Source organism: Euprymna scolopes, chromosome 36, assembly GCF_053919585.1.
Source record: "Euprymna scolopes isolate OS-2025 chromosome 36, ASM5391958v1, whole genome shotgun sequence".
NCBI lineage: Eukaryota > Metazoa > Mollusca > Cephalopoda > Sepiida > Sepiolidae > Euprymna > Euprymna scolopes.
Window position 1 is genome coordinate 54,855,406 of NC_136517.1, and position 13,669 is coordinate 54,869,074.

The 13,669-nt window shown below is 35.3% G+C and overlaps 1 protein-coding gene across 1 annotated transcript in view; it reads right to left on the bottom strand.

Annotated features, from left to right (window-relative positions):
- Positions 1-13,669, bottom strand: part of LOC145260498 (calpain-9-like) — a 214,674-nt gene that overhangs the window by 28,017 nt on the left and 172,988 nt on the right. The window contains exons 10-11 of the mRNA XM_080118609.1: positions 8,209-8,420; positions 5,001-5,106 (exon numbers count right to left, since the gene is read on the bottom strand). Coding sequence (XP_079974735.1) covers positions 5,001-5,106; positions 8,209-8,420 — 318 coding nt within the window. The remainder of the gene's footprint in view (positions 1-5,000; positions 5,107-8,208; positions 8,421-13,669) is intronic.

Genomic DNA, 13,669 nt, shown 5'->3' on the forward strand with positions numbered 1-13,669 from the left:
GAAACTTTTGACATTCTTGGTTGTTATATACAACACTTGAGGTGGCGGGCTTCATACGATCCAGATTGGTGCGCAATCTTCGCTTCATCAACAACTCTGCCAGGGTAGATCCCGTTGTTGTGTGAGGCATTGTCCGGTATGTTCGCAGAAAACAGGATATCTTTGTTTCCAGAGTTCCTCCCGACATTTTTTTAATACCGTTTTTAACCAGCCCAACTGAGCGTTCGGCTAGACCATTTGATGCCTGATGATGTGGACTGACAAATTTGTGTCTGATACCATTCCGTTTCATGAACTCTGCAAATTCTGAACTGGTGAAGCATGGGCCATTATCACTGACAACAATGTGCGGGAGACCATGAGTAGCAAAACAGCGCCTCAACCTTTCAATTGTAGTGGCTGAAGTAGCTGCACTTGTGGTATAGACATCAACCCATTTTGAGTGTGCATCCGTAATGATAAGCAGGTATTGGCCATTGTAATCGGCATAATCAACGTGAACCCGCTGCCAAAGTTCAGCTGGCCATTCCCAGGGGTGTAGTGGTGCCTTAGCAGGTAGGCTTTGGAGCACTGGCAAGGGTAACAGTTGTTCACCTTTTTTTCGATGTCAGCATCTATCCCAGGCCACCATACATAGGTCCGGGCGAGGGCCTTCATCTTGACTATGCCAGGGTGGCATTGGTGAAGCTCGTCCAACACTCTCTGCCTGAGATGGTGGGGAATTACCACTCGTGAACCCCACAGCAGGCACCCCCTTTCAACACTTAGTTCGTTTTTACGAGCGTGAAATGGTAAATACGGAGCATCATGTCGGAGATTGCACCCTCCATGTTGTGTGGCTTGAACAACCTTAGAGAGGATGGGGTCTTTGCGTGTATGAGCACAAATGTCAGTCGAGTCAACGGTGGAATTGTCCAGGTGATCCATGAGATGTATGATGCAGCCTAGTGTTGGGACATCTAACGCTTCCTGCAGGGGGAGACGACTCATTGCGTCGGCAGTGACGATGTGTGAACCAGGCCTATATTCTATCGTGTAATCGTAAGCACTCATCAACAGTGACCAACGTATTATTCTTGGTGGCAGGGTGTCCAATGTTGGCTTTGTTGGGCTAAAGAGGCTGATAAGTGGCTTATGATCCATAATGATAAGGAATGCACAGCCAAATAAGTAGTGATGAAACTTTTTAACCCCAAAGATAATACTCAGTCCCTTCTTGTCCAACTGACTATAATTTTTCTCAGCCGGTGACATTGTTCTCGAAGCAAAAGCAACAGGTTTCTCTGAACCGTCGGCAAAGATGTGCGACAAAACAGCTCCGACACCATATTGACTGGCGTCACAGGTCAGTACCAGTTCCTTCTTCGGGTCATAGTGAACCAGGACATTTGTGGTCTGCAATGCATCTTTGGCTCGCTGAAAAGCTGTTAATTGGGAGGTGCCCCACGTCCAAGAGACACCTTTCTGCAGTAGATAATAGAGGGGGCCCAACTTATCTGCGACGTTGGGGACGTACCTAGCGTAGAACTGGAATAAGCCCAAGAAAGCCTTAAGTTCGGTCACATTGCGTGGGGCTGGTGCATCCCAGATGGCACGGATCTTTTCTGCTGTAGGGTGAAGGCCTTCGGAGTCAATCCAATGACCTAAGTAGGTTATGGAGGGTGCCATGAAGTAGGTTATGGAGGGTGCCAACGACGAGCAAATCTCTCAACATCTCTTCTATCGTATTTCCAAACTCACAAAACTTTGTAATTTTTTTTAAATGAGCAATAAAATCCGAAATGGACTGACCTGGTTGTTGGCGGCACATGTTAAAGTTGAATCGCTCAACAATTACGGACGGTGTTGGGTTGCAGTGCTTTTTTAACGAGAGCGAGAGTTCCTCATAACTTTTGTCTCTTAAGCTGTGCGGCGTAACGAGATCCTTCAGCAGAGAAAATGTTTCACCACCACAAACAGAAAGAAGGACGGCCTTTTTCTTTCCTGGATCTTGTATTCCGTTAGCCTCGAAATAATACTCCAATCTTTCTGAGTAGGTGTCCCAATCACCTCCACTCGGCGAGAATTCGTTGATTTTACCATAAGACGTCATGTTTTTAAAATGCGTGTGTGCAGGTAGAAATATGTCGCTATTTAATTTCTATTAAACGCGATGTTTTTAAGAGAAAAAGTTTAAATAACTTTCCCCTTTATGAGAAATGATCTCATCCTCGTCGCGATGTGGTGTTTCTCACTGAAAACGCAAACGCCGAGTTTGTTTTAAGACTTTATTCAGCCGAGAGCCGACCGCAAGTATCTACATGCTGTCTCCTGTTTTCACCGCCCATTCTTTGCCGGTGTTCCCCCTGTTATCGTCCCCTGTGTACCTACGTACATTACAACCATAAAAAGAAATGTCATGCATAAGCAGTTAAGGAACTTCACAGATCTTTGTGAGTGCGGTGCGCATGAGAATAGGACAACCACATTATAAACATAATAACGGTGGGGGGGGGGGGATCAATGAATCCTAAAGCAAAAACAAAAAGAGTTGATGCTACAAGTGAATATCATTAATGAAAAGAATGGCTTAACCATAAGAAGGAATCTCACAAATAACTATGTGAGGAACATTACAGACTTTTACACTTATAAAAAAATCAGTTGCTGACTATAGTCAAAAGTAACTCACAGACTCCCTTTTCATTAGGTCTGTAGGGAAGGGTGTCATTCTTTTCCCAGGATTGCTCCACTTACCCTTGATCCTCATCTTTTAGTGTTTAGCCAAAGTATGCATCAATTACCACTTTTTGAATCTTTGGTTTAACTATTGAAGATTGAACTCCAGGTCTCCTATCCAATTAACAAACACCATTTTTTAAAATTCAATTTTCACAGTGCCACTTTGAAGTAGGGGGCTACTATTGGGGACATAAGTTGCAGGGGCATTATGAAGGAAGATGAGTAGCAAGATGTTTGTTCCCATTACACTTGAACTTCTGCATGTCAGTACAGTTGGGAAAGTGGAATCCTGGAAGGGAGTTCCAAAGTCTAGCAGTTCTGGGGAAGAAACTATTGGAGTAGAATGCTTTCTTACACCTAGGGATCTCTATTGTGAAGGGGGTGGAGTTTAACTGTTTATCGGGTTTGTCGGGGATATTCATGTTGAAGAGGTACGAGTGCTTGTAGTTCGTCAGAGCATTAACCATTAAAGTACTTGTAGAACAGGCAGAGGGATGCAACATTTCGTCGATGGGACAGAGGCTGAAGCCTAGTTGACAGTTCAGAACCTATCAGGTTGGCGACTCTCTTTTCAACTCTGTCCAGGAGTGAGAGACAAGTAACAGATGCACCAGCCCTAATGTGACAACAGTACTTCGTACATGGGCATATGGTTGCCTTATAGAGGTACAGGATACTTTCAGGCGTAAGTAGTTTTCTAGCACGGTAGAGAGAGCCCACTTTCTTCGCAGCAGCCTTGGCAATGCTCTCAATGTATCTATTGATTTATTATGCCAAATAAGCTGGTCCACCAATAAATAAATATTCAATCTTGGCTTATGTTTTAGTTTTACTTTGAAAAAATCATTTTAGTCTGACAAATATGTGCATTTGTCTTTTCTCACAGTTAATTACTAAGTTGATAAAATGTATAACCATATAAAGCGACGTCACTGTCATAAATGGCTTGTTAGCATCTATATATTAATACAATAGCGTGTGTCATTTTCTGCGTCAAACTTACATCCGGATCGTTTAATTGTTACGTACTTCCACTTCTTGTAATAAATAATTTTACCAAGAATTCTTCACAAGTTTCGGTTTCAGTTTCGATTATAGCTGATGGCACTTAAGTCACCTATTTTTTTTATAAATAATTTTATCAAGAATTCTTCATAAGCTTTGGTTTCAGTTATGGCTAAAGGAACTGAGGTTATATATATATATATATATATCATAAGTTTTTATTATGGTTTCGATTCAAGCTAATGCACCCAAGTCATATGGATATATTATTTTTATTTTTGAAATCGCAATTTTATGATATATAAAAATCGATAGAACATTAAATCTATAATAATATATACAAAATCTGCAATAATTAAAATATCATATTTAAGCGTACTTTATGACTGGGCTTTGCCGGGCGTTTGTGCTAGCTTAGATAAATACTTTCGCAGTTTTAACAAAAAAGCTACAATAATATCAGAGCATCTCCATTTATACTGAACATTTACAGAATGCCAACATCAATACATTACATATGAAGGAGTCCCCTGTGGAATTTCCACAGGTCCCACTAGTATAACTACTAATATCTTATAGAAGATTATGCCCGAACACTAATGTGTGTGCGTGTGTTTTAGCATACGAATGCAGAAAGTAGTGGAAGAAATGGGGATACTCACAATTGACGTTGACATTATATTTACAAGGAGGTAACACATAGAATGATACAAATTACATGGACAGAAATAATATATATATATATATATATATATATATATATATATATCCACCTTCATTTACCTGGATTCAAGGTCATCCTTTTGTTGATGTCTGCCAGCATCTGTCTTGCCTCGTTCTCACATTTCCACATGAGAACTCACATAACAGAGGAAAGAGTTAACTCTGCTTGAAAAAAAGTTAGCTCCCCTTAATCATAGTTCGCTTGTCCTAACAGTTACACATAACTAGGGCTATGACAACAGCATAGTTTTTTCCTTGTTTTTACTCTCGAGTATATATCCAACACAGACACAATCAACCTAGAACCACATCACTCTACATAAAATATAAGATATCAATGGATAGATACCTGAGAATTAAAACAAGGAAAAGAATATGCTGTTGCCATAGCCCTACACATAAACATTTCAGAAACATAAATTTTTGTATTTGCTATCCATAAAGATGGTAGAGGATACAACATTATCCAAATCATTCCCAGCGTTAAAAAAAAAAGGAAAAAAAAAAAAGAAAATTAAAAAAAAAAAATCGTGATCAAAATATCAACTTACTTCACCAGACACTTTATAAAAGAACTTTTTGAATCGTTCACTGTCATTTTCTTCAATAAAATCTTTTGGGGGATGACTCATAACGGCAGGAATATTATCAGCAAACCTGTAGCAAAAAAAAAAAAAAAAAAGAAAGAAAAAATCTTAAAAAGGTGGTACTTATACAATATAAGGTCTGTGCTATCTTTGCAATCATCTGGGCAGTTTATAGAAAATGCTGGAAAGAATTTTTTTTTTTTTTTTTTTTTTTACACGCAAACGTTGGCTAATATTTTCAATGAAAAATATATAATATATTATTTATGTTAGTACGAAGCTAATTGAATGAAAAAATTAATTGAAAAATGAAAACAATATTCTTGAATCAAGACAAAAAAAACACTCATTGTAAGGTAAGTTTTATGAATAAATATTTACTTTTTCAATAAATAACTGATAACAAACAAAAACAGTATTTTTTCCATACAAAATAAATATTGGATTTTTTTGTTTATAATAAACCAATGATAGACAAACAAATATTTTCTATAAGATTTTTTGTATTCAGGTTAAGGCGGTCAGCATTTTGACACCTTCCTGCGTTTTCCATAAACAGCTTGAACAATAGTATGGTCCTTATACTACATAAGTACCAAAAAGTTTTATCACAATTCTTATACATGTAACTGGTTCAGAAGCATATCTGTAATTTGGTTGGCCCAATCCTTTCTTCTCTGCACCCTCTCTCACAGACGCAATGTTGCTAGTCTTTTCTATAAATATTAGAAATGCAGATCTTCTTCAGAATTGTCAGATTTATTCTCTGCTTCCTTTGTTCCAGCTCGTTTGACTCTTTAGTCTAGTGGTCATCAATTCCGTGTTTTTACACATCTTTATGATACAGCTTCCTATTCCAGTAGCTTCGTTCTAAGAACTGCAGGTGTGCGGCACTTTTCCTGTTAGCTGATTTCTCTCTTACCTGTACTTTAGTTTTTTCAAAACTTAGGTCAATAGGCATATCCTGTCTTTACAATAATCATCTCTTTTGAACTCCTTCCTGTTGAAAGTTCGATAACTCGTCTTTTTATTATCTCCCTTTGTTTGTAAATATTCCATAATCATTTGCTTATGTTCAGTAAAATTTTTCTCTCTATCCATGCGCACGTGTGCTAAATTTCCTCCCTGAAATTTCTGCTTATTTCTTAATCTATTTTACTCACAATGCAACTTGCAACAGGTTATGGGCTCAGTATAATTAATAGAAACTGCTGGAGAAGATTATTATTACTGAAGCAATTTCCGTGAAATATATATTTTCAAAGCTTAGGTCAATAGGCATCTCCTGTCTTTGCGATAATCATCTTTCTTTTGAACTCCTTATATGAAGTGGCTTTATGCTGTATCTGGAGCAACGGTTTAAAATGTATTAAAGAAAATGCTAAATTCTGTCAGATAAAAAATGTTTAGACCAAGGATGTCAAACAGTGTTGTTATGAGGGCTGCACATGATTAATTAAAGTCATTTAATAAAATCATTGCAAGATATTTTTCTTATTTAAAAAAATACAATATGTAGACAACTGATTTTTTTTTTTTTCAATCATTCCAATCATAGCATAATTAAAATTACACTAAGTTTCATTTAAATTCATGGAGTTTTTTCAGAAAACTCCATGAATTTAAATGAAACTTAGTGTAATTTTGTAAGAAGTAAGAATATTGTTTTCATTTTTCAATTAATTCAATTTTAATTTATGGTGTTTAGAAAAAAATTATGCATTTTAGCCACACCTACCACACAGCTCCATTTGTCTTTATTTTTTTGCTTTTAAAATTGATATTAAATGTGAAAAATATTACTGTCTTTACTGTTAAAATTTATATAACATTTGGAATCTGAAATGATAAAATTATTTGTTTTTTTTTTAAATGTAGTTAAAGTCAATTTTTGATGCTTATGCATCCTCATAAGAAATTAAAACATTTTTTTTTTTTTTACTTTTTTCAATATTTTTATTTTCAATGTAAAAATAGTTCTAGATTGGAAATTAAAAACACCCTCTCCCCTTCCCCAACCAACAAACGCACATTACAGAGAAGCAAAGAAAACAAGTTAGTGTGAACTCCCTCTTCATCAAATAACATTTCATAAATCTTATTAAAAAATAAATTTCATCAAAAAATTAAATTCCACTATAATTTGGTTTTTGTTAAAAAAAGAAAAGAAAAGGGAGACCATTTTATTCTTTTGTTAAATTGTAAATTAAAATTTCCTGTACACCAAAGCATTTTATATCACTTGTATCGAACTATTGTTCACATCTTGAGTGTTATTTGTGCAATGTTTCGGTCGGTTTGGCTTTCAACTGCCTTCAGACATGTTGGTAGTTGTTTGGAGAAGAGAAGACAACACGCCTGAAGAGGGTCGAAGGCCAAACTGACCAAAACGTTGCACAAATAATACTCAATATGAGAACAATAGTTCGATCAATACAATATAAACAATTAACCCTCATCTCAAAAATCCAGAACTTTAATACCAAAACATTTTTTATGGATAGAGATTCACAATCAATTTTCTTCTGAAAATTCTGATTTTTTGCCCCTTTCCACATGCGCGCACACACACACACAAAGATAAATAAAAATTCTCATCCTTATTATTTTATAGATAGATCTTTAAAACCCTTGTCAGGTGTAAAACATTGGTTAAATAAAAAGAGTCTACCAAGCAACAGCTTCCAGCTTTGAAATCAGAAATTCACAAAAAATTTATCAAAAAATAGTTACCGTTATATTTTAAGTCAGATGTTTGTGTTTTTCTAGGCAATTTTTAAGAATTATAAGAAAATCCAGTTAGTTTTCATATTTGGAAACTAAAAAAAATTATTATAAATAATCAAATCAAACTTTTGATTCAGAAAGGGGGACATTTAACTTTTTTTAGGCGATTACATATGGTTTTATGAACATGCCACTCAAACTTAGAGTTAGTAGTAAAAGAAATTTGATTAATTCTTAGCAAAATGTTGAAAATTAAAATTTAGCCAATATCTAAGCAGTCTAAAATGATGAACTGCTTTTTAATAAACACTGTCAAAATTTTTAAGCCAAAAGCTGTTGCCAAACAAACTCTATCTTATCAAAATATTTTCTTTAAAAATCACTATTTTACAAACAAGTCATTATCAAGCATAAAATTTTTTTAAAAAAATCCTTAGTTACTTACTCTACAAGGTTCGGTTTTTCCATAAAAAATCTGATGAGGAAGCTAGCCTCCAGATTGGCGTCATATGTACAAGGCACGATGATGTATTCGCTGGGTTTTAAGGTGAATCTTTTAATCACTTGGCGGCCATTTTGAAAAGCATCAACGCTGGCGATATTTGAATACTTCTTGAAATAATCGAGTTGCAAAGGCACAGGATGATGCAAGTCATTCTAGATGGGCAAGAGAGAAGAGAAGGAAAAAGAGGATATGTATAAGCTGCAAGTTTGTTCAGATGCTCATTACAACAATCTTATGGATTAAGCATCCAATTTACAGATTGCTGGAATGTGATATTATACACTGCCAGATCTCCACATTCAGGACCAGAGAGAGAGAGAGAGAGAGAGAGAGAGAGAGAGAGAGAGAGAGGGGGAGAGGGAGAATCAAATAGAAAAATGAATGACAGTAAAAATACATATCAAACTTAATAATATACAGATGTAAACTCTTAGTGCCTTACTAACCTGAGTCTGATATTATTTTTTTTGGGGGGGGGGATTTATTTCAATCTGTTTTCCAATGAAATTGCAAATATCTTAAGCCATAGTCAATATTTAAAATATTCCATAGAGTAAATGTGGTATTGTGGTGACAGCTAAAATGAAAGTGACGGACAAATGGTGGCAACAATTAAAGGAATAATGCTTGGACAAACATGTCAAGACGTGTCTAGTTAAGAGTAGGATAGACAGAGAATAACAACTTCCTCCTACTCCTCCTACTCCTCACACACAAAAAAAATGTCTCAAATAAGTTACCCTCTTTCTTTTTCAGCTTTGTTTCGATTTAATATCCCATCACTTCCTTAAGTTTTTCTGGGGACATATAAAATCAAAGTATTTTCAAGCAATAAAAATCGTTTCAAGCCCTAAAGGTAACACATGTATGTCGAAATAGCTGACACAAAGTTAGAAACTCCTATAAAATAAACAGCCCAAAATTGAGACAGAAACTTCACCAGCCGCTCCTCCCCTGCATGGAAAAAAATCAGTAACAAGGAAAAGGTAAACCAACACACATACACAGTGCCACATTGCCAAATATTCACATACATATATTACTAACATATTCAGACTATGAACACATTAACCTACACATTTCTAAGCCTTGTAGAAAAAGTCAGACGAACAGAGATGAATTACTACTCACAGCTATACACGCACTAAGAACAAGGTAAACCAACACACATACACAATGTCACATTGCCAAATACTCACATACATATATTATACATGCATATTCACACTATGAAGATTTTGACTTGCATTGTTCTAAGTCTTGTGACGCCTAACTCAACTTTCTTCAAACGTGTTTTCATAAATGAATAAAAGTAACTTATATTCTTATTTCTTGCATAAAAATGCTTTGTTATAAAGTTTCTTTTTTTCCTCAAATTTTTCATTTAAAAAACTGTTTATGTTTTAGTTAGCACTTGCTAACTGGTGACCCTTCCATTCTTTTAATGTTCTGTTTATTTCCGTTTTATATGCATGTCTGTACATATTGTCCATTTTCTTCCTTCGTTAAACATTTATAAAAAATATATATTAATTGTTGGTGTGGTTCTTGACAAAAACAAATGTGCTATCATCATTAAAAATGGTCCTATGAAGGTCAGGGTCCATGCCACAAAAACATTGTGCTTAATTTGTAAAATTGTACTCATTTCATTTTTGCAACTACAGGGTGGAATTATAAAATTGTCGCCCTAGAAAAGACCACATAATTCCATTTCAGTTTGATGAAAACCGGCTTTCTTTTTTTTTTTGTTGCAGACCATCTACTAGTTAGCCAGTTGTGTACAAATCATAATAGTGATGGGAGCCTTCTATCATGTCTGAAAGTGACACAATGTGACACAAGCGAGATCGGAGATGTGCTGCTGTATAACTCATGCTCTCTAGTGATCCAAGTTATGACAACAGGACCATTGCCAGCACCCTCAAAATGCATCACTGGATTGCCACGAATAACAGTGACGTGCCCAGGGTGGTGAAAACAAAGTTTCCAATCACAGTTATGGTCTTTGGGATGGTTTCAAGTGAGGGTCACATTATACCATCTCACATCTTCAGTCAGCTTGAAAGTCAACACCAAAGTGTACCTGGACGTGCTGAAGAGTGTGGTAATCCCCTGGTGCAATTCGGTGGCCGCTGACAGACTCTGGGTGTGGTAGCAGGACTCAGCACCGGCCCACAGGATTGGTGTCAGAAGGATTGCTGTGACTTTGCACCCTTCTCTCACTGGCCCCTCTCCCTCTTCCTCCAACCTGAACCTGCTCGACTACTTCATTTGGTCATATGGTGAGAACATCACCAACATGACTTCCCACAACACCAAAGTCAGCCTGATCACTGCCATCCATCAAGTATTCACCGAGCTCCCGTCAGCGCTTGCGGAAAAGTTCTAGACCCGTATTGAGACAGTGATTGAGGCTAAAGGCGGCTACATTGAATAGATGTCAGCTCTACTACATAATCAAGTTACCTGAATTGATTTTTTTCAATAAAAGTTTTAAAATAAAGCTGTAGTGCTGTTTTCTTTAGGGCAACGTCTTTATCGTTCCACCATGTAAATAATTCAAATTTCAAAAAATCGGCCCAGCTGTTTCTTTTATACAATAGTAGAAATTATATATATATATATATATATATATATATATATATATGAGAGAGAGAGAGAAATATAAATTAATCATTTGATTTTTCAAACTTTTTTTGTATCACACTATACTCAATTCACACTTGGATTCCAGATTCTTCATTTGGCTTCACGAATTACCATTAATTAATTGACTAACTAATTAGTTGATTGATTGATTTTAATTTATTATTCTATTGAACATTCCTTTTACTTTTGTAAAACTTGTCTTATTTTTTAATATATTTTCAAAATTTATGCTAACCAGTGATAATGTTTATCCTCTGATGAAGAGAGTTTGTTTTTTTTATTTTTAAAAATCGATGGGTTAAGGATTTTTCTCTCTTATAATTGCTTGTTTAAATTTTTGATTGATTGATCGAATATTATGATTTATTCAATACTATTTTTCATCATCAATTTTCCTTGGTTCTTTAATTGCTCTATCTAGTATATTGAGCTTTTTATTATTTTGATTGATTCCAATTTTAAGATTTATATTTCTAATTTCCTCTCTCACACACACACACACATATTTAAATAAGTATGAATAAAAAAATCAATACAAAAATATATAAATGTTTATATCTTTTCTGTATTTATTTCCTATGTGTTGACGTGTAGAAATATATATATATATATATATATATATATATATATATGCACACTTGCCTGCAATTTAACACGAGGAATTGTGGGAATATTTCTGGTCACATAAACAAAGTATTTTGTTTCTGTTTTACAATTGTCATTTGTTCTCTAACGATCAATTATAATTGAGTGAGTTAAGAGTTGTCAATTTACAAAAAAAAAAAAAAAAAAAAATAGAAAAGGGGGAAAAAAACAGAAACAAGAAATGGCCTAAATATTTAAGAATATTTAGGCCATTGCATCAAGAGACTTAAAGAAATGACATTTAAGCTTCTGCATGTCAATACAGTCAGAGAAGCAGGAGACTGAAAAAAAAAATTCCAAAATTTAGCAGTTTGAGGGAAGAAACTATTAAAGTAGAAGGCCTTCCTGCATCTAGGGACCTCTACAAGCACGAGGTGGGATTTTGCTGCTTGTCGGGTTAATCGGGGGTATTTATTGAGGGGTGGGGCACAAGTGCTAAGAGTTTGTCAGAGCACATTCCATTAAAATACTTGTCAAACAGGCACAGGGATGCAACATTTTGGCGATGGGACAGGGGTTGGAGCTTAGTTGTTAGTGCTGAACCAATTAGGTTGGAAACTCTTTTTTGAACATTGTCTAAGAGGGAAAGATCAGTGGTAAATGCATCAGCCCAAGTGTGGCAACAATATTCCATGCATGGACGAATGGTGACTTTGTGGAGATACAGGATATTGTCAGGATTGAATCATTTATTTGTTGGACTTGTGTTAAACGGTTGAGGTACACAAATGGTATGTAGGGTAATTTGTTTTGTATTAATATACTTTTTAGGCAGCGTGAAGTATAGCGTCATCCTTTATCATGATGCTGCTGGATATTGCACGTTACAAATGAAAAAAAATTGCCTTGGAAATAATGTATCATCCACCATATTCCTACACCTTGTACCAACAGATTATCATCTTTTAAGAATATTTATTATTTGGATTATTCAGATTACTGTTCTCATTTTCAGTTTTATTTGTACAATATTTCGGTCTAAGTAACTTTGACTTCGTTCTGGTGTATCCTGTCGAACTCAGGAATCTGCACGGGCCTGTGGCGCAGTGGATAAAGTACTAGATAAAATTAAGTTATAAGTGACATTCTTCTGGAGGATGATAGTTCAAACCTTGATGCAGGTGACTCAAAATACAATTGTGAATTACTTAGAACTTCTACCCATGGCTGATGGAATGAGACCATGCTACCCCCATGGATTAAATAAAAGTTTCCGTTTGAAATTCTGTGCAGATTTTGGAGTTCAACAGAAAAATTCCAGAGTTTGAAAAGATACATCTGAAAAAGGTTGGAAGTTACATCGACTTAAACATTGTGAAAATAACACCAAAAATGAGAACAGTAGTCCAAATAAATCAAATATGAATAATCCACATCTCAAAAATTCAAAAACAATCTTTTTAGAAGTTTAAAACAAGAACTCTAAAAAGAGTTTTCTTTTTCAGCTCAAAACCGAATTTTATGAATGTGACATTGAAAATCTGATTGGCAGACGGGGAAAGGTCATAAATGGGACGACTACTATAAAGATTAAATAGCTCTTTAGTCAATTCCTGTGTTTGTGAATCTTAATTCCCTTGTATAACAGAGTGTCAGTATCACCTAACAGAATACAACAGACAAAGATAGTTATAAATAAATATGATCAGCACAAATCAAAACGCCAACAGTAGAAGAAACGGATCACAAATGTAATTAGACCAGCAATGGAGTCTGATTACAACTACAACACAAAGAGGCTCATTTATATGTATCTATATCTACAATTATATAAATGCAACTTTGTGTGTGTGTGTGTGTGTGTGTGTGTGTGTGTGTGTGTGTGTGTGTGTGTTCGTTCCTTATAGACTCCGAAACAGCGGAACAGATTTTCTTTACAATTTACAGAACTTTAGTGTATAAGTCTGGGAGTGATCTTAGTTAAGTTTTGTCTCAGAATACCCCCAATAATTACCGATAATCGAAACTGTTATTTCAATTTATTTATCATCGGTAAAGCCATTTTTATCCATGTCATCACTTAGCAACAATGATAGAACAATGGGCAGTGAAAATTCTACTGTGGATAAGTTGTTTTTTTTTTTTTTTTGCATGATGTTGTCTG